Source organism: Hypanus sabinus, chromosome 1 (genome assembly GCF_030144855.1).
Source record: "Hypanus sabinus isolate sHypSab1 chromosome 1, sHypSab1.hap1, whole genome shotgun sequence".
Classification (NCBI taxonomy): domain Eukaryota; kingdom Metazoa; phylum Chordata; class Chondrichthyes; order Myliobatiformes; family Dasyatidae; genus Hypanus; species Hypanus sabinus.
The window spans coordinates 92,692,055-92,717,653 of NC_082706.1; the positions used below are offsets into that span (position 1 = coordinate 92,692,055).

General features: G+C 40.1%; 1 protein-coding gene across 2 annotated transcripts in view; it reads left to right on the top strand.

Annotated features, from left to right (window-relative positions):
* LOC132395550 (collagen alpha-1(XXI) chain-like) overlaps positions 1–25,599 on the top strand; it is a 210,471-nt gene that overhangs the window by 16,361 nt on the left and 168,511 nt on the right. For both annotated transcript variants that reach the window (XM_059972345.1, XM_059972338.1), the window contains exons 2-4: positions 15,869–15,961; positions 16,424–16,984; positions 23,924–24,089. In XM_059972345.1, the coding sequence (XP_059828328.1) occupies positions 15,874–15,961; positions 16,424–16,984; positions 23,924–24,089 (815 nt within the window). In that variant the 5' untranslated portion in view covers positions 15,869–15,873. The remainder of the gene's footprint in view (positions 1–15,868; positions 15,962–16,423; positions 16,985–23,923; positions 24,090–25,599) is intronic.

Genomic DNA, 25,599 nt, shown 5'->3' on the forward strand with positions numbered 1-25,599 from the left:
CTCCTTACAGGCAGCCACAAAACAAAAAACCCAAAAGAACCCATTTAAAAAAAAAACAATAAACACCCAGTGTACAGAGAGAGAAAAAAACATGAAGCAAACAATAAAAGTAAGTGAATAGCATTTACAATGAAAAGTGAGTCCTCAGACACGAAGCCTGGAGTAGGCCCCGAGCCTCAGACTCAGTTCATCACATAGCGGAGTAAACGTCATGGAGCCCGGAGCAGCTGGATCGGGTCCACAGTCTCATTCTCAGTGCAGTGAAGATCAGAGTAAATATCGCGGGGAATCTCGCACTTGGGTGGCCAAACCGCGGTTCGCGAGCCACATGCGGCTCTTTGGCATTCAATGTGTGGCTCATGGAAATATGTTGGTTGAGCTTTTTACCACATGCTACCATTGCGTAGAAATTAATAGGAAAGCATTTTGGCAATAAATAGAACCACGGGAAATGCCTTGAGACTTAATTCCATCGCTCAAGAGTGGATGAGAATTGCTACGTGGCACTGAAGACGGCTTGAAGGCAGAAGCCTGAGTTACAAAATACACGAAGTAGATCTACATCATTGGGCGCTGAAGGCAAAAGTAGCACAGACATAGATCTATGTCGTTTGGCGCTCAAAGTGTTAGTGAGTCTAGGCCCGACCTCACTCATGTCATGTACATTAACGCAGTGTAACACAGGATGCTGAATTGTGCAGACCTAGTTGGTCCACTGTGGATACAAGTTTTGTTTACAAGTGTCTGTGAAAATTTTGTGAAGGAAGATGGTGTCATCAAATTGTAAGAAGTGAAAATATGAAGATGAAAACAGACATTTTAAGCCACAGTGGGTGGAAGATTTTGCATTCATTGTTAAAGGAGGTAAACCTTTGTGTCTTATCTGCAATGTGTCACTCAGTCATTACAAAGCCAGTAATTTGAAACGCCACTATGAAACAAATCACAAAAACTTTTCGGCTGATTATCCACATAAATCCGAATTATGGAAAAACAAATTAACTGTGTTAAAATCATTTCTAAATAGCCAGATGTTATCTAAGTATTATGATAAGATGTAATTTTGTAAGGTGGTATCTGATTAAAATATCTCTAATTTTATTGGTTTGTTTTTTTTTACATATTTTCCTCCAACATGTTTTGACCAGATATTTACTTAGACAAATAAATATCATTAAAATTATCTGAGTTTTTTTCCCTTTATTTTTATTTTTGGCAGTCTAATCTTATGTTACTGAAATGCAAATTCGCATATTTTTCTTAGATGTTCCGGTAGTTCATTACCGTATTAAATATGCTCAGTATAGTTAAAACAATCATCAGTCAAGATTTTGAAAACATTTGCTATATATGTACATTATGATTACTGAAACTAATACAGATTAACAGTTTAAAAGACTACATGCATGAATAAATATTATTGCATACATGTATTTCTTAATATTTATATAAAATTTTTGTAACAAAATGTGTATGTAACAATAAAAACATGTGTAAATTTTGTTCATGTCTTGCGACTCTCAAACATCTGAAGTTAATCGTATGTGGCTCTTACATTAAGTAAGTTTGGCTACCCCCTGATCTAGCAGAACTGGCCTGACCCTCGTCTCTTGTCCTGCCACCCTACTTTTTCGATCCATCTGGCTGGGCACTTAAATCGATCAAACATTGAGTTGTTCCTCTCTCTAAGGCCTGGGCCCTATTGCATTGATACGTGCAGGGCCTGGACCCCGCCACTATGTTTTGGCCCGTAACCGATCTGGCGCTTGGATTGATTGAACCTCAGTCTCGGCTTAGGTGGACGGGCCCTGAATCTGCCTCTCCTGTGCTCCGACTTCTCTCCACTCCTTCCTGAACGTGCCTCGACCTCGCTCTGACTCCTCTTGGAATATGCAAACTAGCCTCTAGGGAATCTTGCTCAAGGACTCCCAAGTTTCTTTGCACTTCTGATTTTTGAATTTTCTCTCTGTTTTGAAACTAGCTGACGCCTTTATTCCTTCTACCAAAGTGCATGACTATCTACTTACCTCAGCTATATTCCACCTGCCACTTCTTTGCCCATTCTCTCAATCTGTAGGTCCTTCTGCAGACTCCCTGCTTCCTCAACACTACCTGCCCCTCCACCTATCTTCGTAATGTCTGCAAAGTTGGCCACAAAGACATCAATCCTGTCATCCAAATCACTGGCATATAACATGAAAAGAAATGGTCCAAACATCGACTCCTGTGCAACACATATAGTCACCAGCAGCTAACCAGAGAAGACCCCATTTATTCCCATTCATTGCCTCCTACCAGTCAGCCAGTCTTCTATCCATGCTAGTTTCTTCCCTGTAATACCATGGGCTTGTAGCTCGTTAAGCAGCCTCATGTGTGACACTTTGTCAAAGGCCTCCTGAAAATCCAAGTACACAACATCCACTGACTCTTCTATTTTTTGTTATGTCTATCCTGCCCGTTGTTTCCTCAACAGATATGTCAGGCAAGATTTCCCCTTAAGGAAACTATGCTGTCTTTGGTCTATTTAATCATGTGCTTCCAAGTATCCCAAAAACTCATCCTTAGTAATGGACTGCAGCATCTCGCCAACTACTGAAGTCAGACTAACTGGCCTATAATTTCCTTTTTTCTGCATCCCTGCATACTTGAACACTGGAGTGAGTCTTGAAAGATCATTACTAATGCCTTCACAATCTCTTCAGCCACCTCTTTCGGAACTCTGGGGTGACTTATTGACCTTCAGATCTTTCGGCATCCCGAGTGCCTTCTTCGTAATAGCAACTCCACTCATTTCTGCCCCTTGACACTCTTGAATTTCTACTACTAGTACCTCCTAGACAGGCACAAAATACTTAGTAAGTTTGTCCATCATTTCTGTGTCCCCCATTACTACCTCTCCAGCATCATTTTCCAGCGGTCCAATATCTACAGTCACTTCTCTTTTACTCTTTATCTAATCTGAAAAACACTTGGTATCCTCTTTGATATTATTGGCTAGCTTACCTTTATATTTAATCTTTTATCTCCTTTTCGCTATTTTAGATGCCTTCTGTTGGATTTAAAAGCTTCCCAATTCTCTTAACTTCTCACGACTTTTTTTGTTGTATTATATACCTTCTCATTTCCTTTTATGCTGTTATTGACTTTCCTTGTCAGCTGTGGTTGCCTCATCCTTCTTTTAGAATCCTTTTTCATCTAACTTGTACCTACTGAATTGCTCCAGAAATTCTAGCCATTATTGTTCTGCTGTCATTCCTGCCTTCCAATCCCTTTTCAATTACCTCTTCTCTCGTGCATCTGTAATTCTCTTTACTCCACTGTAAGACTGATACATCTGATTCTAACTTCTCTGTCTGAAGCTGCTCATGAATTCAATCATATTATGATCACATTGCCTCCTAATGATTCCCTTACATACGCATCCAAATAAAATCCTGTTCATTACACAACACCCAATCTAGAATTGCCTTTCCCTCTTTTGGGATCCAGCACCAACCAGATTTTCCCAATCTACCTGCATATTGGAAATCCCCATGACTATTGTAACATTGACCTTTTTACATGCCTTTTCTATCTCCTGTTGTAACTTGTCACCCCACATCCTGGCTACTGTTCAGAGGCCTATATGTAACTCCAATCAGTGTGTCTTTACCCATGCAGTTTTCTAACGCTACCCACAAGAATCCTAGATCCTCCAATCCTATGTCATGTCTTTCTAAGGATTTGATTTCATTTTTTACCAGTAGAATCACACCACACTGTGTGCCTACCTGCCTGTCCTTTTGATACAGTGTGTGTCCTTGGATGTTAAGCTCCTAACTATGAACAACTTTCAGCAATGAACTCTGATGCCCACCAATGAATCTCTAACTTCATAACAAGATCATCTACTTTATTCTGTATACTGTATGCATTCAAATATAACACCTTCAGCAGTCAACCCCTTTTTGAGTTTTGCCCCAATGTTATGCTTCAACTTATCCTACAAGCTGCAATCTTGCCCTACCATCTGCCTGTCCTTCCTCATAGTCCCACTATACACTGCATCTACTTCTGTACCAAGTGCCCCATCCTCAGCCCTATCACTCTGGTTCCCATCTTCCTACCAAATTAGTTTAAATTAGTTTAATTAGTTCTCGAACAGGTTGAATGAAGCTACCTGGAGGATATTGGTTCCCTTGGGTTGAGGTATAACCTGGCCTTATTCTACAAGTCACAACTTCCCCAATAGAGGTCCCAATGATTCAGAGATCTGAAACCTGTTTCCCTTGCACTAATTTCTTAGCTACACAATCTGCCAAATCATTCTATTTTTACCCACACTGGTGCGTGGCGCTGGCAGAAACCAAAGGTTACTACCCTGGATGTCCTGTTTTTCAGCTTTCTACATAACTTCCTATATTCTTTGAGACATGGGCACTCAGCAGCTTTGAAGAAAATAAGTTGTTGTAAAGATAAAAGTCAGCCTCTGTCTTTCTCATAGAAAGGAGGCATTGAGCTCATGATGATGAATTGATAAGACATTTGTGATTTGAACACAAGTATGTGAAGAATGATATTAAAGCTTGTGATCAAACTGAACAATGAGGGAGTGAACAAGACAAGGTTCCAGGGCAACAAACTAGGCAGATAGGTGGCAATTTCAGTCTGAAAAGGCAAATTTTGGAAAGGCTTGATAACACTTAAAGAAATCATTAATGTTGAAAGTAGGTACCATATGAAGACAAGTAAGACTTTAGTTTTATAAAGGGGGCATTGAATGCTAAAACAACAGCGTAATGTTAAATTTATGCAATCCATTGGCAAAATCACAGCTGCAGTCTTGTGTGTACTTAAATAGACCTTGTTCAAAAAATTATCAGAGCCAAGGGTAGGTTATGAGATGGGAAGAGTGCCATGTAAAATTCAGACCATGTGTACTTAGGAGAAGACAAACAACATACAGTATCTGTTGGACATTTGTAAAATTACGGAAGGTTTTTTTTGAAAGAAATGTTTTAAATGATTTTCAATGATTCACATTTGAGCAAAGCATAGTTTGTTAGTGATCACCCAGAGAATGAATTGAAAGGGAAGAGTTTTTGGGGAGAAGGGTTATTGGAAGAAAAAAAATCCCTTGATACATGCAAAGAATGTCTCAATACGTAAGAGGAAATTGAAATGGAATATTTTCAAAAGGTAGAAAGGAAAATAGGGTGAAAGTCAATGAATTTAACATTATTTGTCTGGACATAGAGTTCATCTTGAGATTGAGCCTTGGGTCACACCACTGGACATGGTGTCAGCCTCATGTCAGCCAGAAGAACAAGGCTGTTAGCCACAGATTTCAGGTTTACTTCAGGAGATAGTCAGAGCAAGCGTAGAAAGAGTTGAATTTCCATCACTTCCCACATGTCAGCTCTCACCCTTGCTCCCTTCCCCCAAAAAGAACAGCACTAGAGTTCCTTTGGTCCTCAACTTTCACTTCAACTTCTGCATCTAGAAAATCATCTGACATTTCCACCAAGTCAAATGTGATCAAACCACCAGTCACATCCTCACCTCCTCCCCTTTTGTTTATTGATACAACCAACAATGTTACTTCTTGGCTCATCCATCCCAAGCCAGTGGTCCCCTATCTGCTACTCCTCATTTCCTCCCTCACCACCATCCGGAAACCTAAACAGCTCTTGTAGATAAGGCAGAGGTTCACTTGTACATCTTTCAACTTGGTCTCGTATGTTCAGTGCTCACAATGCGGTAAGATCAAGTGTTGACCAGGCAGCCGTTGCTGTATCTACAATGGCCATCTTGAGCTTCCAGTTGAATGTCATTTTAGCTCTACCTTCCACTCCCACATCAACCAATATGTCTTTGGCCTTCTCCATTGCTATGAAATAGCCAGACAGACACTGGCAGAACCTAATGATGCAGACACTGAATATTATAATTTCAGAAATCAGAATCAGGTTTGTAATCACTTATATATGTCATAAAATTTGTTGGTTTGTGGCAACAGCAAGACACAAATTATTATACAGGTAAGTTAAAAAATTAATTAGCGCTGAATAGGAATGGTATGTTATTGTTCATGTGTAGTTCAGAAATCTGATGGCTGAGGGGAAGAAATTGTTCCTAAAGTGTTGAGTATGTATCTCTTCCCTGAAGGTTAAATGACAAGATGGTGTGACCCAAATGATGCTGATCCTTGAGGATGAATGCCATCTTCTTCAGCTAGCACATTTTGAAGATGACCTCAGTGGTAGGGAGAGTTGAGTCAACAACGCTCTGCAGCTACTTTCGCTCCTGCACACTGCAGCCTCCATAACAGCTGGTGTTCCGACCAGTCAGAGTGCTCGTCATCATACAGCTACAGAAACCTGCCAGAAACCACAAGGCACAGGAGCAGAATTAGTTCAGTCCATCATGACTGATTTATTGTCCCTCTCAATCCTATTCTTTTGCCTTCTCCCTGTAACCTTTGGCCTTACCAATCAAGAAGCTATTAACCACTGTTTTAAATGTACTCAGACTTGACCTTCATTGCTGTCCATGGCAATGAATTCCACTGATTCACCACCCTTTGGCTAAAGAATTTCCTCCTTGTCTCAGTTCTAAAGGCATGTCATTTTATTTTGAGGTTGTGTCCTCTGGTTCTAGACTTCCCCACTATGGCAAACATCCTCTCCTTGTTCACTCTATATAGGTCTTTCATTATTAGATAGGTTTCATGAGATCCCTCATTCTTCCAAACTCCAGTGTGTACAGCCCCAGAGCCATCAGACACTCTTCATGTGTTAACCATTTCCTTCCTGGGATCATTCTCGTGAACCTCCTTTGGACCTCTCCAATTCCAGCACATCCTTTCTTAGATAGAGGCCCAAAACTGCTTACAGTATTCCAGCTGCGGTCTGACCAGTGTCCTATAAAGCCTCAGCTTTGTATCCTTGCTTTTATATTCCAGTCCTCTTGAAATAAATGCTAAGGTCTTTCTAACCACCAATTCAACATGCAAGTTTATCTTTGGGGAATCCTGCATGATGACTCCCAAATCCCTTTGCACCTCTCATTTCTGAATTTGCTCTCCACTTAGAAAATAGTTCACACCTTTATTCCTTCTTCCAAAGTGCATGACCATACACTTGCCTACATTGCATTCCATCTGACATTTCTTTGTCCATTCTCCCAATCTGTCCAAATCTGCAGGCTTCCTGCTTCCTTTACACTATCTGTTCCACCACCTACCTTTGCATCATTTGCAAATTTGATCACAAAGCCAGCAACTCCCTCATCCAAATCACTGATATATAATGTGAAAAGAACTGGTCCCAACACGAAGCCTTGCAGAACACCACTAGTCACCAGCAGCCAACCAGAAAAGGTGCACTTAATTTGCATTTTTGTCATCTGCCAATTTCCTGTCCATGCTAGAACTTATCCTGTAAGGCTGTGGGCTCTTATCTTGTTTAGCAGCCGCATGTACAGTACCTTGTCAAAAGCCTTCTGAAAATTGAAGTAAACACCTCTAACTCTTCTCACAGATTGTCAGTCAAGACTTCCCCTTATGGAAACCATGCTGACTTTGGCCTATTTTATCAACAGTCTCCAAGTACCCCAAAACCTCATTCTTAATAATGGACTCCAACATCTTTCCAACCATTGAAGTCAGGCTAACTAGTCTATAATTTCATGTCTTTTTCTTCCCTTCCTTCCTGAAGAGTGGAGAGACATTTGCAAATTTCCAGTCCTCTGAAACGATTGCAGAAACTAGTGATTCTTGAAAAATCACTGTTAATGCCTCCATAATCTGTTTATCTACCACTTTCAGAACCCTAGGGTGCAGTCCATCTTGTGGAGGTGGCTTCTCTACCTTGAGACTTCACATGTCGCAAGCAACTACATTCACTTCTGTCCCCTGGTGCTCTCAAATTTCTGGCAAAATGCTGGTGTCTTTCATTGTGAGACTGATGCAAAATACTTAATAAATTCATTCGCTATTCCTTGGTTCCCCATTACTACCTTTCCAGCAGTCTGCATCACTACCTGGTTTGGAAATTGCACCATCTCGGATCGCAAGATCCTGCAGTGGATAGTGAGGTCAGCTGAGAAGATCATCGGGGTCTCTCTTCCCACCATCACGGACATTTACACTACACACTGCATCCGCAAAGGAAACAGCATTATGAAGGACCCCATGCACCCCTCATACAATCTCTTCTTCCTCCTGCTGTCTGGGAAAAGGCTCAGAAGCATTCAGGCTCTCACGACCAGACTATGTAACAGTTTCTTCCCCCAAGCCATCGGACTCCTCAATACCCAAAGCCAGGACTGACACCTTGCCCTACTGTCCTGTTTATTATTTATTGTAATACCTGCACTGTTTTTGTGCACCTTATGCAATCCAGTGTACATCTGTAGTCTAGTACAGCTTTCTCTGTTTTTTTTATTACGTAGTTCAGCCTAGTTTTTTGTACTGTGTCATGTACATCATGGTCTTGAAAAAAATTCTCATTTTTACTATGCACTGTACCAGCAGTTATTGTTGAAATAACAATAAAAGTTGACTTGATATTCACCCTCACCTTAACCACAAGCTGCTCAGCAGCCATCTCACAGGTATTCTTCAAATTCTTTCTTTTTGGATCAAGTACTTCTCTGATTTTCCCATCTTACCTGCATATTAAAATCCCCCATAACTATTGTATCACTGCCCTTTTTATCTCCTGTCATAATTTGCACCACATCCTGGCTACTGTTTGAAGGCTTATGTATAACATGAGAAAGTTTTTGACAAGAACAGCCCATTCAGGCCAACAAAGCTTGCCAAACTCCTTTTCACATTGTGTGTTGAAATAACTATTGAGTTTAGATTTGAAAGTCTCTACAGTACTACTCTCAACTACACAACTAGGTAGTTTGTTCCATGTGTCCACAACTCACTGTGTGAAATGTTTCCTGATATTAGTCTGAAATCTCCCTTTAACTAGTTCTCCATCTATGACCTCATGTTCTTGATGATGGATTAATTTTGAAGTAGTGGCTGGTATCCACTTCACTTGTACTCTTTGGACACTTCCATTATGTCTCCTCTCATCCTACGTCTACTTAGACTAAAAAGATTTTTAATCCTTTCAATCTTTCTTCATAGCTAAAACCCTGCAGACGTGGAATGAGTCTAATCACCCTTCTCTGAGCTCTCTCCAATGCCTGCACATCCCTCACAAAATATGGAGATCAAAATTGTACCCAGTACTCAAGGTGTAGCCTCATAACACATTATACAGCTTAAGGAGAACATCTCTGGACTTGAGTTCTACTGAGTGCATTATATAGCCTAACAATCTATTAGCCTTCCTGATTGTTTCTGTGCATTGTCTAGATGTGATAGTGATAAGTCTACCAGGACACCCAAATCCTTCTCATACAGTGCACTTTCTAATTCAAGACCTCATTATATATTTATATCTGATATTTCTACTTGTATGTAATTCTTTACACTTATTAACATTAAATTTCATCTGCCCACATCTGGATTTTGTTTAGATCTAACTGTACTGATTCTGCTGCCTGAATGTTATCAGCCAGTTCCCCACTACGTTTGTCATCTGCAAGTTTGTCATAGCATTTGAATTATTTTTTATTTGCTGATCCAAATCATTAATGTAAATTAAAAACAGCAATGGCTCCAAAACTGATCCCTGTGGAACCCCACTTTTAACATCTAGGTGTGAAAATGATCCTCTCACCATTACTGGTTGTTTTCTGTTTTCAAGCCAATTCTGCATCCATTCACACACCTTACCCTGAATCCCTACCTTCTGTAATTTGATTATTAACCTCTTGTGGGGCACTTTGTCAAAAGCCTTCTGTAAGTCCAAGTAAATGATATCAGCCGCTCTATTGATATCATAAATTTTAGTTGCCTCTTTCAGCAGATTAGTAAAACGTGATTTCGCGTCTCCAAACCCATGCTGGTGTTCTTCTAACCTGCCTGTTCTTATCAATTGCTTTTCCATCTCCTTTGTTAATAATGTTTCCATTATTTTACCTACGATACACGTTAAGCTTACTGGTTTATAGTTACCAGGGTCAGTATGGTCACCCTTCTTGTATATCGGGACAACATTAGCCCATTTCCAGTCCTTAGGGATTTCACTAGCCCTCACTGACTTTTGAAAAATACATGTTAGCAGTTAACTCTCACAAAAGCATTTTACATCTTTAACTTCTGCACTGTCCTTCCCTTTTGCTTTGTTTCCACTTTACTAAACTGTTAAACTATTGAACCTACTGTTTAAAGGTACACTTAAGCCATCTCACTGACTGCAATTTTGCTCTTTTATTTGCCTGTCTTTCTTCACAGCCTCTTTGCACACTGTATCTACTTGTATACTAATTGCCCCATCCTCTGCCCTATTCCTCCAGTTCCTACTCCCCTGACAAATTGGAGCCTGGGTAACATACCAAGTCTTCTTATACACCTGATGAAGAACAGCTGCTGCTGTGGCTTTGTGGTTCCTCAATGTGGTGGGTCCAGGGCAGATACCTTGACGTGTTGATGCTCAGGAATTTGAAGCTGCTCACCTTTTCCTGACCCCTCAATCCTAAAACACTTCACCGCATGGCCTGGGGCAATATTCATTGAGGCAGCTCACCCTTGCTGCGTTATGAGGACTTTAGCGCAACAGATAGTTGGTTTCCTGGATGGGATGTGATGCCTATGTTTCCATTGGATCCAGGAAAGCACATGGCAACAAAGGTAGAGCTGATTCTGTAAGTGAAGTCTACAAAACTCCCGACTTCAAAAAAAATTTTGTACAGATGGTCCTGATGAAGGGTCTCGGCCCGAAACGTCGACAGTGCTTCTCCTTATAGATGCTGCCTGGCCTGCTGTGTTTCACCAGCATTTTGTGTGTGTTGTTTGAATTTCCAGCATCTGCAGATTTCCTGGTGTTCACCCTTGCTCTTTTTGGGTGCTAGTATGATTGGAGCAGGTGGGATCCTCTATCTGCAGTCCTGAGAGCTCGGAGATGTCCTTGAAAATTCCCGCCAGTTGGTCAACATAGGCTTTCGATACCCTGCCAGGTACATCAGGCTCTGCAAGGTTCATCTTCTAATGTTGGCCCCCAAGATGGGGATCACAGGGTTATCAGATGCTGTTGGGATTCATGAAGGCATAGTGTTATTCTCCCTTTCAAAGTGTGCATAGAAGGTACTAAGTTCATTGGGGAATGAGGCATCACTGCCATTTATTCTGTAGGTAACCCAAACCACCCCCCCCCCCATTTTCTTCTGCACACACTCACTTGTCTACTTAATTTTCTTCTCCCTTTGTTCACCTCTCCCTTCACTTGGTTATATCTGACCATCATCCACTCTGTAACTGTTTCCACCCATCACCTCCCAGCCCCTGAGCCATCTACCCCTCCATATAGCTACATATTGCTAATCATTCCTCATCCGTCTTGATCTTTGCAGCGTTTAAACCCGAACTGCTGACTTAGTCCTTTTGCCTACACAGATGCTGCTGGACCTGCTGGGTTCTTCCAGCATTCTCGTATTGGTTCCAGATTCCACCATCTGTAGTCCCTTTTCTCTGCCCAGAACTTGGACTGAGGCCAGGGTCCTTTGCACCTCCTGTATTGAGAATAATGTTTTCGATAATGAAAGTTGCCCGTAGCTGACATTGTGGGGTGGTGGGAGGACAGAACCTTGTCTGCCCTGACTACAGGGAAGAAATTTTGCAGAAGGCTCATTCCACATACCTCAGAGCCCTTTCTAAAGTTAAGGAAATGATGCCCATATCTGCTACACCTGAGCAGATTGGATACTCCTACCGTTATCTCTTTAGTTAATGTACTCTTGAAAAAGAATTGATAAAGCAGCTTTCACTGTCTGGAGGTTTAGCAGCCTGTTAAGTACACTTGCCATAGGGGGCAGATGTAACATGGAGCTACTATTCATAGTGACACCTTGTATTTACAGATGAGCTGCAACAATTGGGCTGGGCTAAGCAGAGCTAGGAGTGCTGACAAGACTAACTCGCTCACTGTCAGTGAAGTTGGCTGGTGGCTGCTCTTCCAGGGCCGGCATGTTCTCTTGTCACAGCAATCTTGTCATGGTGTTCCTGTCTCACACGCGATTTTTTTTTTGGTCCATTTCTGACTTATGAATGGTTTGGAATAGATCCCTGGCATAACCTGGGGTCTATCTGTACAATTAACCCGAGTCAGCATTGTGGCAATGACTAGATCTTACGCTTTAGTGATATTATCGAAAGGCTGGTTGGAATGATAATAAAAATTGACATGTCTTCCTGTTATTGCTTCAAATGACCCTTAGTGGGAGCTTCCTCTGCACAAATTGGTACCAGATGCAAAGCAGTTTGCGATTATACAAATCCAAGTATCCTGAATGGTTTAGTTACAAATATCTTACAAAAGCCTCTGGCTGGGGCAGAGAAATGCTGCAAACCCTTCTTTCTCAGTCCTCAACCTCTGATGCCACTGGACCAAACTTGAGTTACCAATAGCAATTTGGCTCATTTCTGCTGGTGGCAGTTCAGCTACTTGTTTCCAATGCCTTAAAGTGAAATATGAAGGCGGCAGCTGGCTTTCTGGAATGTAAAAACTGTAAGCAACCTGTAAACATTTTAAATTGCTATTTAATTGGTCTTTACAAGCTGCTGGTTTTTTTAAAAGGGAGGGAGAAAATGAGCTTCAAGACTTGTTTCTTGGCTGTTGGCAACTGCTCAGAACTAATGGGTGGAAATGATCACATAAAGTTTCCTGTAGTTTTCTCTCTCCATCACTTAATGGGGGTTTATGGTAAAAAAGCGATCCCAGAAGTTTGCAGTCTGCTTTGGGGGGTACAAATATACTGAATTATTTATTAAGGTGGATCTTGCATGGATCAAGGTCACTCACTGTATTGTTTAGATACAGTGGAGTAAATCAAACTGACAAGGAAACTGTTTTACCAGATTCATAAACCAACTGCTAAATGCCCCGTGACTTCTATTTTCTCCTGCAGGTACCTACTCTTTATAGTTATACTCTTTTGCTCACAGTTCCATACGGTGTAACTCAGAAGAGATTTGAATATGTCAAGTGTATTGCTCTTGTGAAGGTTTTGCAAGAATTGATGTGACAGTCTGCATTAAGCCTGACTCACCTTAAAGAATGAAAAGGGATTCTGATCCTACCCCTGTGGCAGTGCTCGATCTGCATGTCACTGCACCATTCCTACTTTTGAGTGTGTCTGTACATGAAATCATTAGATTGAGGTTTGCTTCATAATGCGTAACTCTGTGCACTTGAAAGGACTGCCCGAGCCTTCACTTTATTCTTCACCGATTTAAGATGGTTTCTGTCATTCCGCTTTATTTTCTAGGACAACTGAGAACAGGTGTTAGTTCTGTGTACATTTTAGCTCAGCCCTAGCCAAGAGCACGTCCAAGATACGAAAATAATTTTTAAAGTCATTACATTTCCTTGCTAATCAAGTACACAAATATTACCCAGTGTTGTTTGAGATGTCATTGAACTTGGCACTGATGCCAAGTTAATCAGTGAAAGGAAAGTGGTGATGGTATCAACGCCCCAGGAATTATATATTTTTTAAACTAGTGTGCAGCTGGAGTTGTTATGTTCTATTTTGTTCGGCAGGAATTTTGGGAAGAATGGTGATAGAGGGTGAAAAATGACAGATCAGTAAATATAATTGGAAATACAAACAAAGCTTCCTTATATGGAAGGGAAGTGAAAATGTGGAACTTGCTTTTACAAGGAGTTGTTGGACTAGTGTGGGCACATTTCAGGGGAGGCTGGAGAAGCAGATAAGGAAGACAGAAATGGAGGACTGCCATAATAGATTCAGACGTGGAAGGAGGAAGGAAGCCCAAATGGAGGATAACACCAAGATGGAATGATTGGTCTGAATGACCTGTTTCTGTGCACATCTCTGGTGTCATCCTATGCAATTTAATGATCAACTGAGATGTTTTAATCATTTATCAACGTCAAACGTAAACAATTACCTCAAAGGGAAGTAAATGCATATGCATCTCCATTTGGATTGGACGAATCCTGAAGAAAGGGCAGGCGCAAGAATGGAATAGAAATTATGTTGGAGCACTCAGGTGCTGCAGCTACCAAAGCTAACACCCAGATGACAACAGAAGATGGTCTCTGGGCCATATCTGGCTAATAGAGATGAGAATGCAGTACTGTTTGCACCTGAGCAGCCAGACAGGTCACACCATATGGGAAAACAATTTCAAACAGCCTGCCAAATCAGTAATGCACAAACCATTTTGAACAACAATGGATCAATAAAAAAGTATGAATAAAAAATTCTCACAGAAATCACATATGGAGGTGGATATCATTGAGACTTGACACATAGGAAGTGCAGAATAGGAAAGTGAGAAGATAAAGAAATGTGGTTTAGGTGTCAAAAAAACTGAGTGTGAGAGTTTTTTTCAGTTGTATTTGATACTTCTTGTGATAGCAATGGAATGAAAGCTATTGGATGAGGAAAGATTCTGATGTAAATGACACATACAATATTCTGACAAAGGCCATGTGATCAAATTTTATGCCACTGCACATAATCCAGATGGCAGAAATATAAATTTATTTGTGTATTTTCATCTGTTTTGATTATTGTATGTCAATTAGCTAATTTTCCAATGCTAGTAATTTAGTTATATGCATAATCACCTTACCCTGAATGGTTAAAAGACATACAAATTACATAGGAAATGTAGCACACCAAGAAGCCAAAGGAGACAAATCGAGCTGCTGAATCCTACTTGAGCAACACTTAGTGAAAGCTCTCCTTGAATAATTTAAACTGGAATAAAGCAAAAATGGAGGGTGGAACAGAAGCCGGTGAGGCAATATTTGGTTGAGAAACTAGCACCCGAAAGGGTGCATTAGTGAACTGAGGTTGACAAACTAAGAGAGCTGCATTAAGACAAGGAAGTGGTTGATATAAGCAGTTGCTAAATAAACTGGAATCAATCCTTCTTTTATGATTTCTCAGTGCCTAAATTAAGTAATTCCGTCCTAAGCAAAGAGAGAATGTCTAAATGAATGACTTCATTGAAAATAAGAAATATTCTTGATTAAAATGCAGTTCAAGGAGGAAGATTATGGATGAGTTTTATTATTGTTTGAAGTTTCTGTAAGTGAAAATACATAAATATCTCTGGTTTCAAAAGCCAATATGCATGTCTTATTTAGTGATTTGGAAAGAGAACATTTGGCTCATTGAATCTATGCTGGTTCTCAGAACAATGCCACCATTTCCATTTTTCGCACCTATTCTCACATGCCTATCAATGTCTTCCAATTCACTTCTACTCACCTACAATGGGGCAATTTACAGTGGCTAATTAACCAATTAGCACACCTTCAGGAAGAGTGAAGAAATGGGAGCACCCAAGGGAAACCCATGGTGTCTACAGAGTAGAGTCATGCAGAGTCTACAGAGGAAGCTGCTGATGTCTGGATTGAACCTGTCACTGGACTGACTGTGCCACAGCAGCATTATTTGTTGTACCATTTTCAAATGAGTTGTGTAGTTTAAGGAGAAACAAGTCTCTCAAGTATCTACTTTTTGGTGCCCTACATTGTTACTGGTTATTATGTTTCTTCGTGGCACGTTAAACTATTTGTCTGTAGTGTTTGTGCACTGATGTGTATAATATTGAAACCCTGTTAATTTGTGATGTAATTGCAAAATATAGAGTAGAAAAGGTTAAGGGGTTACAATAATGTTTTCTGATGCCATTTTAGTAGGATTTTGATTCCTTGAGCAGTGCTTTTTAAAAGATTAACAAAATCTGAATGTGTATATCAATAAAATACTTGTTTTTTTGTAGGTACAATGAATTTGTGCATAATACGGATTTTAGTGGTTTGTTTGCAGTCTAATTTATTTAGTGGGGCGGTGCTGGATGAAGACGCACGAGCAGGTAAGGACTTCTTGGTGTATCTCAGACCGACGTCAACCCAAAAGTATGAAATAACTCTTTGTGATTAGTTGTTATTAAATTGGTTATCTAATAGTTAACTGACTGAATATTCTTAAAGTACATGTGACTGTATCCTTGAATATCTGAAGCACACCAGACATGGGTTATTGAAAGTCTAAGATACATGGTGACCAACACAACAGAAGGAACCTTGCAAGTATCAAATGTTGTCCTAATCTGTTGTCCCTCAGGCACAGTCATATGGCTTTATACTCCATGGATACTGCCCAAGAAAATGAGGCCTTTGGTGTTATATTTAATCCTGTAAAATTATCTAATTTTAACATGCAGTTTTAAAAGAAATGTTGATAGGAGAATTCTTACACAAAATATTTAACTGTTTTATTGAACAATACCATCAATTTTTACACACATTTCTCCCTTTTCTCTCTCTCTCAAAAGGGTGTAGAACAGCAGTGAATGATTTAGTTTTCATCATGGATGGCTCCTGGAGTGTAGGATCGGATGATTTTGAAACAGCAAAGATGTGGCTAATTAATGTTACAAGTGGATTTAATATCGGACCTGAATATACACAAGTGGCTGTTATCCAGTACAGTGATACTCCACGTCTGGAAATTTCTTTTGACCAGTTCCAGTCAAGTAAACAGCTGATTGCTGGAATAGAAAGAATTGAATATCTTGGTGGAAATACTCAAACAGGCCGTGCTATTAAATTTGCAACTGAGTCTGTTTTTCCTTCTTCACAAAGGACCATGGTGGCCAAAAATAAAATTGCTATCGTTGTCACAGATGGAAAATCTCAGGACGATGTCATGGATGCCTCTGTTGAAGCACGTGTAAAGAAAGTAATTCTATTTGCCGTCGGAGTTGGGTCAGAAATAACAGAATCTGAACTTAAAACAATTGCCAACAAACCCTCTACAACCTACGTTATGTTTGCAGAAGATTATAGCACCATAGAGAGAATTAACGAGGCTATGAGGCAGAAGATTTGTGAAGGTGAACACTTAAAAAAATAATTTCAGTCTATCTTGTAGCTGTGTGATTGCACATGGCTCTGTGAATGTGTTGTGTGTTCAAGTTTATGGGTGTAGCTTTTTCCAGTTTTGAGCAGCTGCATAGTGCAGACTTGAAATGAAGCAGCTCAAAAGCAGGCAGGAGAGAACTGCCAGGGTGTAACTTTGTCTGTCTGAACTGAACTGTCTCAAAGCTGATAGTGCAATGACAGAGGTGATGCACTATCAATAACTCACTCTGAGACGTAAGGTGAGATATCGGCTTTTATTGACTGGAAGAAGGAACAAGCAGTGAGTGACCACCATACTACATCCTGGAGACTGAGAGGCTGGGCTCAGGACTTGATCGCCTTTATACAGGGGTTTGTGGGAGGAGCCACAGGAGCAGTCAGCAGGGGGTGTGTCCAGACAGGTATATGTAGTTCACCACAAGAGGCAAAGGTTAGGAATCCCATTGTTTAATAGTAGATGGAGACTGTACGTTAGGAAGTGCCCCTGTGTGATGAAAGAAAGTGTTAAATTCCAAAAATTCCAAAATGTGCTGCAGCACATTCCAATCTATCATTACAGGTGGGAGTAAATTAAAGAGGCTCTTCCTCATTGAAACCTTTGCTACTACCTCAGAACTTTCTTTGGTTCTCTTGATAACACACGTTGCTCCACATTACTTATTTGTACCATCAGCAAAAGTATGCTGCACTGTTGATAGATTTTCATGTAGTACAACTTTGGATCTGCAAGCTAAAGGACTGAAAATCCTCCAACTACTTTGAGAAAGTGGGATAATAAAGAGGAAAACTTTCTTTTGGATTCGTGTTTGGCTTTCTTATACATCTTCCTGTTGCTCTTGGTGTTAACCCATAAGACAGCATCAGGTTACTAGGTAGTCTAAGGAAGCTAGATGACTATTTTTTTTATTAGTTTTTTTTAATACATTTTACAAATTAAAAAAACCCAAATCAAAATGAGGAACATTAATACAGTGCAAAATTAAGCATACAATGACAATATGATACAAAGAAAGAGAATTTTTAAAAAAGCGCCTAAATTGAAGATAAGTAAACTTAGTATCCTCTCCAAGCCCCACAACACAAAAAAAAACTCCAGACCAACCACAACACAATATAGAGAATATAAATCAGGACAATCAAACTCCCAGACTGTGAATACACTCAGCAACAGAGGATAGTAATGCCTACTACCAGAAAAAAAAGGGAGCTGAAAGCAAGGGACCGAAAAGAAAAACCCTAGTCAAGAGGAAGGTTATGAAAGTACTCGATAAAAGGTCCCCAGACCTTATGAAACTTTAAATCCGAATTAAGAACTGAATAATGAATTTTTTCGAGGTTCAAGGAAGCTAGATGACTATTAACATATAATTGGCAGTTCAATCTATTGCCATAAACCTCTGCAGATGGAGGATTTTTGTGTTGAATCTTCAAAGGAAACCTTTCAAGTATCGTGCAAACCAAGTTATGGAGTACAAAACAACGATGTAGTTATGCTAAAAGAGCCACTCAGAAACAAACATAATGTGATTAGATGTGGACATGGAACCGCCACTCACCTATACACTGGGAGGAATTTTGCAGTAGCTAGTTAACCTATCAACCCGCATGTCTTTGGGAGCGGTGGAGCACCGAGAGGGAACACTGCATGGTCACAGGGAGAATAGGCATTCTCTTCGTAGACAGCATCTGAAGTAAGGATTGAAGCCAGGTCACTAGAGTGGTGAGGCAGTTGCTCTACTTGGTGAGCCACCATACAGTTCCGTGCTTCTCCCCACTTACATATCTTGGCTCTAAACTTACCAATAGAAGTGAAACAGAGAAATAGTTAACATTTCAAGTTTGATACCCTTCACTAGAGAACTAGACCTTGTCTGAGGCCAGAGCAAGTTTGAGACTCTTGTCTGAGCTCTGAAATCTTAACTGTTTCTTTTTCCATGGATGCTGCCTGACCAGCTGAGTGTTTCCAGCACTTTGTTTTTATTTCAGATTTCCAGCATGCTCAGTATTTTTTTGACTTCTAGAGTTGCTAAACTGATATTCTTCTTCTCCACTGAGTGTTATTAATTCATTTTTGAGAACGAAAGCATACTGAATCATTCCATCTATCAGCCAGTGCTCTCCTCTCTTTCACACTTTCGTCACACTGAAGTGCTAGGTGAAACGCCTTGAAGGAGATCCTCCAATGTATTTGTTACCTACTTGCTGACTAAAACCAGTGGTTTCGTCTTCTTGAGATTCGAAAACCTTTGACAGGCAGTTGACAGACCAGGAAGCAACTTTTGGGGTAGTTATTAGAACAAAGTTGGTTTTAAAAAGAAATTCACATTACAGGGAGAATTGTCACTTGGAACAGTAGGAATGGGGTACATTTGACTTTTGCTTTACGCATCCCTTACTTGACTATCCTTTATAATTCATGTATAATTTGTTCTGTGGGTTGTGTGAATTTAAGTGTGTGTGATTTTGCTGCACGCAAGCTTTTCATACGACCTATACCTCATTGCATTTGTGCTTATGGCAATAGGCTTGATTTGATTTGACAATTGGAACTAGTGGAGGATAAGGTGGGGGAGGGTGGGGAACAGTTGCTAAAATTACATTGGTGGGCTTTTTGCTTCTTCCTGGTTGAGTAAACTGTGCAACTGTTCTTATAGCAGTGGACCCTTGCATAAAATTCAACGACCTCCACCCATCCCAGCATCATGAGAATCCAGCTCTGCCATTGACGTGCAGCCAAGACGCAAGTATGGGTTTAGACTATATATCAGCTAGCAACTGGCTGAATGGCAGAAGAGGGCCGAGCCGTTCAATAGGTCCCTGCTACTTCTGTGTATCCACCTACAAATCCTTGTCTTTACAAATTTATGCTAAAAATCAAGTATGTTTGAGAACAAAAGGGTTTCTTCAATCTAATCTGGCAAGCAGATAAAATGCTTAAAATAAACTTGGCAGCATCTGTAAGAGCTCTTTTGTTGAGTAACTCTGGTTTCTTGATGTCAAAGATTTCAATTTTAATATGGAGTGGAGGAAGTCTCTGAAAGTCCATGGATACATTTCTTTCAATATTCAGTGGAGGTATATCCTGTGCAAGGAAATTGGTGCCAGACAGCATGGGAGGAAATAGTGATAATATTCTGGATCCACACAACTGCACACAGACACTGATATAAAACTACAACAATAAGAAAGATCCAGGAAAAATATTATTTCCACTTTGTTGAAACCTTATTCCTGCAGAAAGCAATGTATTTTCATCTGTGTTTGAAATGTATTTTGGTGAAACCTTATTGCGAATCCAAACAAAAACCTCCTTCATAATGTATGGAACATTGAACAATGCAGAACAGGAACAGGCCCTTTGTGCCACGTGTCTATGCTGGTTGCCATGCCAAATTAAAGTAATCTCTTCTCTCTGCATATGATTCATAGCCCTCTAATGCCCACATATTCATTTGCCTACTTAAAAGCCTGTTGAACACCCCTTCATACAGTACTGTGCAAAAGTCTTGAGCCTGCTAGATTTTTAAATGGTTTTAGATGGTTTGGCCTCCAGAGAGCCCTGATTTCAACATCATTGGGGCTGTCTGCGATTATCTGGAAAGACAGAAGCAAGTGAGACAGCCAAAGCCTGTGGAAGAACTATGGCAAGTTCTCCAAAATTCTTGGAACAACTGACCAAACGATTTTCTTTTAAAACTGTATGGTAGTGGCACCTAAGAGAATTGATGCAGTTTTAAAAGGGTGGTCACACCACATTTTGATTTGATTTAGTTTTTTTTTACTGCTTGTAACTTCTTTATAGTAAATTTTTTGAAATTTAGGAACATTTTATTAGTTTTGAAAGCATCTTCACTTTACATTATTTTTTTACATGTGCCTAAGACTTTTACACAGTTATCTGCTGCCACTATTGCCTGTGGCAGTGTAGTCCAGGAATTTGTGTAAACAAAAAAAAAATTGTTCTCCATATGCCCTTTCAGACATTTCTCTCCCTCCTGCTGTAATGCTATACCCTCTAGTATTTAACAATATTGCCTAGGAAAAATGATGCTGGCAGTCTGACCTATCTGTGCGTCTCAATGTTAGAAGCTCCTATCACGTCTCCCCTCAACACTTTAATAACAATTGCAAACTAACAAGCCTGTGAATACTTACTTCAACAACAACCATGTGTCAAAACTAGGAGCAACCTGCTTCTAGCATTTGTATGAAGTGGCTCTTTCAATCCTACCACAGCTCTGAGTCAAGTATCATTTCAGAAAGGTCTGATTGTTGTAGCCATTAACACATAAGCCTCCTTGAAACTTAATTTGGATGTTGACATAGTCATGACCTATACTGGCTTTTTCTATCACTGCTGGAAAATCCTTTGGCTGACGAAGCTTGAATGGCACAGAAATGTATTTTTTAGCCCATGGAATCCATGCCAACCAACAAAAAGCCATTGTACTAATCCCTTTGTATTTCCTTCCATTCCTATCAATACCACCCAGTCCCTTATGGGCAGCTCATCCAAAAGATCAAGATGCATAGGCTCAGTGATGAGTTGGCCATTTGGATTCAGATCTGGCTTGCCCATAGAAGACAGAGGGTGATGGTTGAAGGGACTTATTCTAGCTAGAGGTCTGTGATTAGTGATGTTCTGTGGGGATCTGTACAGGGACCTCTGCTGCTTGTGATGTATATAAATGACCACAAGTGTAAGTTCAGTTTATTGTCATTCAACTGTACACATGTATACTGCCAAATGAAGCCATGTTCCTCTGGACCAAGGTGCACAACACAGAACATATAACTCACGCATGTAACACAGAAAGTAAATACTAACACTAATAAATTAGCAAATAATAAAGATGCATTTATGACACAAGTTCAAAAAGTGAACAGTATAATGCTACTAGTGCTTCATGCGTGAAGACCTGGGTGGTGGCAGGGAGTTCAGTAGTCTCAAGTCCTGGGGGAAGAAGCTGTTACCCATCCCAACAGTTCTTGTCCTAATGGCACTGCCTGCCTGATGGTAGGGGACCAAAGAGATTGTTGGAAGGATGGGAGGGGTCTTTAACAATGCTAAAGGACTGCATATGCACAACTCATGATCAATATCTCTGTTGGGTGTAAGAGAGACCCTGATGATCCTCTCAGCAGTCCATGCAATCCTTTGTAGGGACTTGCAGTCAGATCCCTTGCAATTCCCATACCAGACAGTGATGCAGCTGGTTAGGACGCTCTCAATGGTGCTCTTGTAAAAGTTGGTTAGAGTGCTGAGGAGCGCGGGAGGAGGACTCTCCCTAGCCTCATTCTCCTCAGGAAGTAGAGATGCTAGTGTGCTGTGACCTGGATAAAAATGTAGGTGGTGGTAAATTTTTAGATGATTATGAAGATTGGTGGTGGTATGGATAGTGTAGATGCCTGACAAACTATATAGCAGGATATAGATCAGTTGCAAACATGGGTAAAGAAATGGCAGTTGGGGTTTAACCTGGCCAAATGTGAAGTGTTGCACCTTGATAGGTCAAATGGAAAGAGACAATGCACGGTTAAGGTTAATCCCTGAACAGTGTGGATAAGTAGAGGAATTTTGGGGTCCAGGTTTATGGCTCCCTGAAATTGGCTACAAAGGTTGATGGGGTGGTTAAGATGGCATGCTTGTCTTTATTAGTCAAGGCAATGAATTCAAAAGTCAGTAAATTTTATTGCAGCATTGTAAAACTCTAGTTAAGCCACATCTGGAGTATTGTATATGGAGTTCTGGTTGCCCCATTATTGGAAGGATATTGGGGCTTTGGAGCGAGTGCAGGTACTAGGATGATGCCTGGATTAGAGGACGTGCCTGTTCTCTGGAGTGGTGGAGGCTGAGGGGAGATCTAATAGCATTTTATAAGACTAGGAGGGGCATAGATAGAGTAGACAGGCAGTATATTTTGCCCAGGGTTGAAATGTCTGCACTTAAGGTGAAAGGATACTTTTAAAGGAGATATAAGAGAATGGTAGGTGCCTGGAATGAGCTGCCTGAAGTGGTTGGAAGATGCAAGAACTTCTAAGAGACATTTAGATAGACACATGAATGTGAGGAAAATGGGAGGATATGGATATTGTGTAGACATGAGGGATTGGTTTATTTGGCCATTTAATTAGTAATTTATTTGGTTCGGCATAACATTGTGGACCGAAGGGCCTCTTCCTGTACTGTATTCTTCTATATTCTATTTTCAATTGTACCACTTACCTACACACTAGGGACTGCTTAGTAATCCATTAAACTACCAACCTGCACATCTTTGGGATGTGTGAGGAAAGTGGAGGAAGTTCATATGGCTTCAGGAGAATGTACAATCTCTTTGCAGAAATCACTGGAGATCAGGGTTGTCCAGGAAACTATTCTGAACTGTAGTGTGAGAATACCTAATTCTCAGCACTTAACCTCCAGTCAACAATGTGGGATCCTGTCGGTTGTCTTGGATGCAAGTAAAAATATCTTATCATGAGTAGATAAGAACAATCATTCTTCTGAGTAACCCATCTACTGTTTATGTTTCAACCTCGTTTCTAAAACAGATTATTGAATCTTTATCACATTATTGCTCACAACTCAATATGAACTTCTACCTTAAGTCCTTCTCTTGAATGAGCTTTTTAAGGACTGTTGGCTTGACAACTTATTCCTGCACTGACATGTTTTACCCATAAGTTCCTGAATATTGCATGTGGCTGGTTCATTAGGATTTCCGTTATGTACTTCATAAGGGAAAGTTATACCTGGAAGAATTCGGGTAAGTTTAACTTCAAGACAGTGAAAGAGAGATGCCCTACAAAAGACCATAACTATTTCACGGATAAAACAAAATACTTAAGATCAAGTATGTGCTTAAAATGAGCATTTTCCTCATTTTACATATTTTTTTTTCCTTCAGAATCTGTGTGTCCCACTAGAATCCCAGTAGCTGCACGTGATGAGAAGGGCTTCGAACTAATGTTGGGCTTTAAAATACCTCAAAAAGCTCAGGAAGTGGTTGGATCATTGACAACCCGAGCGGGTTTCCTATTATCTCCTGAAATTGATGTGACTGAAAACACCAGGTATAACTTATCTTTAAAAAATGTAATTATCAATGGTACATCTCAGAATTGCCAGGTTTATGAAGTAATTGTAGGTTAGAAGAGCGTCAAAGCCTTGTAGTAATGTAGCAGGAAGATGGGCAATGTGACTGGAAATTGTTCAACAACTTGCTGTGCTGTAATTAATAGAGGTATCAGAACATTTTTGTATGCTAATCAGAGATTAACATGCAAGTAAAGTTAGTTAGCAACACTAGTGCTGTTGGAGACTAACTATGAGGAAATTTTGCAGTAATGACGATCTGGTCTCCCTGCCATGAAAGACTATACTTATTTCAAAGCGGTATAATAAAGGTTTGCTGGATTGATTGTGATTTAAGGATTGTCCTTGGATAAAAGTTCAATTATTGTAATAGTCTTTAAAAATTTTTAGACTGAGGTGTGAGCTCATGAATCATAGAGCACTAGAGCTTAGAAACAGGCCCTTCAGCCCATCCAGTCCATGCAGAGCTATTACACTGCCTAGTCCCATCGACCTGCACCCAGAAGCTTCAGAGAGCAGAGGGGATTTACCAGGATGCAGCTTGGATTAGAGAGCATGTCATTTGAGGGTAGGTTGAGTGAACTAGAGATTTTCTCTTTGGAGCGAAGGAGGATCAGAGGTGACATGATAGAGGTGTACAAGAAAAGAGGTATTGATAGAATGGACAGCCAGAGAATTTATCCTAAGTGTAAATGGCTAATGTAAGGGGGTATAACTTTAAGGTGATCGGTGTAAATTATGGGGCGGTGGATATGTCAGAGGTAGTTTCTTTACATAGAGTGGTCAGTGCTGCTGTTGGTGGTGGTAGCAGCATAAACATTAGAGACATTTAAGAGGCTTTTAGATAGCACTCCATTTTTCTTTCATCTGTATGCCTATATGGGGTGGAAGGGTTAGATTGTTCTAAGGGTAGGTTAAAAGGTTGGTCCAACATCGTGACTGTGCTGTGTTGTTCTATGTTATAGGTTAAATAGACATTTAATGCACAGATATGAAATTTATTCATCCAGTGAGTTATGAAACTGTGGAATTCCTTAACCTGGGGGACAGCTGATGTTCAGCCAATGTTTTTTTTTCAAGACTGAGGTCACAGGTCTTTTGGCCAGGGGACATGGGGAAAAGTTTTGTGGGAAGTGAAGATGAAGACATCATCATCCCCTATCTTGTTGAATAATGGTGCAATTTTAGGAACTGTGTGGCTAATCCTGTCCCTCTTCCTTATGCTTTTTACATTAGCAAAAATTGATTTTAAAGCTACAGTGTTTATTTCAGAATATACTGAGTTTTAATGGTACAAGATTGAGCCAATTTAAAAAAAAGTCTCTGGGGTCATAATCTGAAAATTATGGTACATAGATCATTATCAGAATATCTCCACAGGAAGTGCTTAGTATGATAATTAGAATTATAAATACTGGCTTGTCAGAAAATATTGTTTTTGGATTTGAAATCTGACTGAACCTAGATTAAAAAACAGTTGATCTGAAA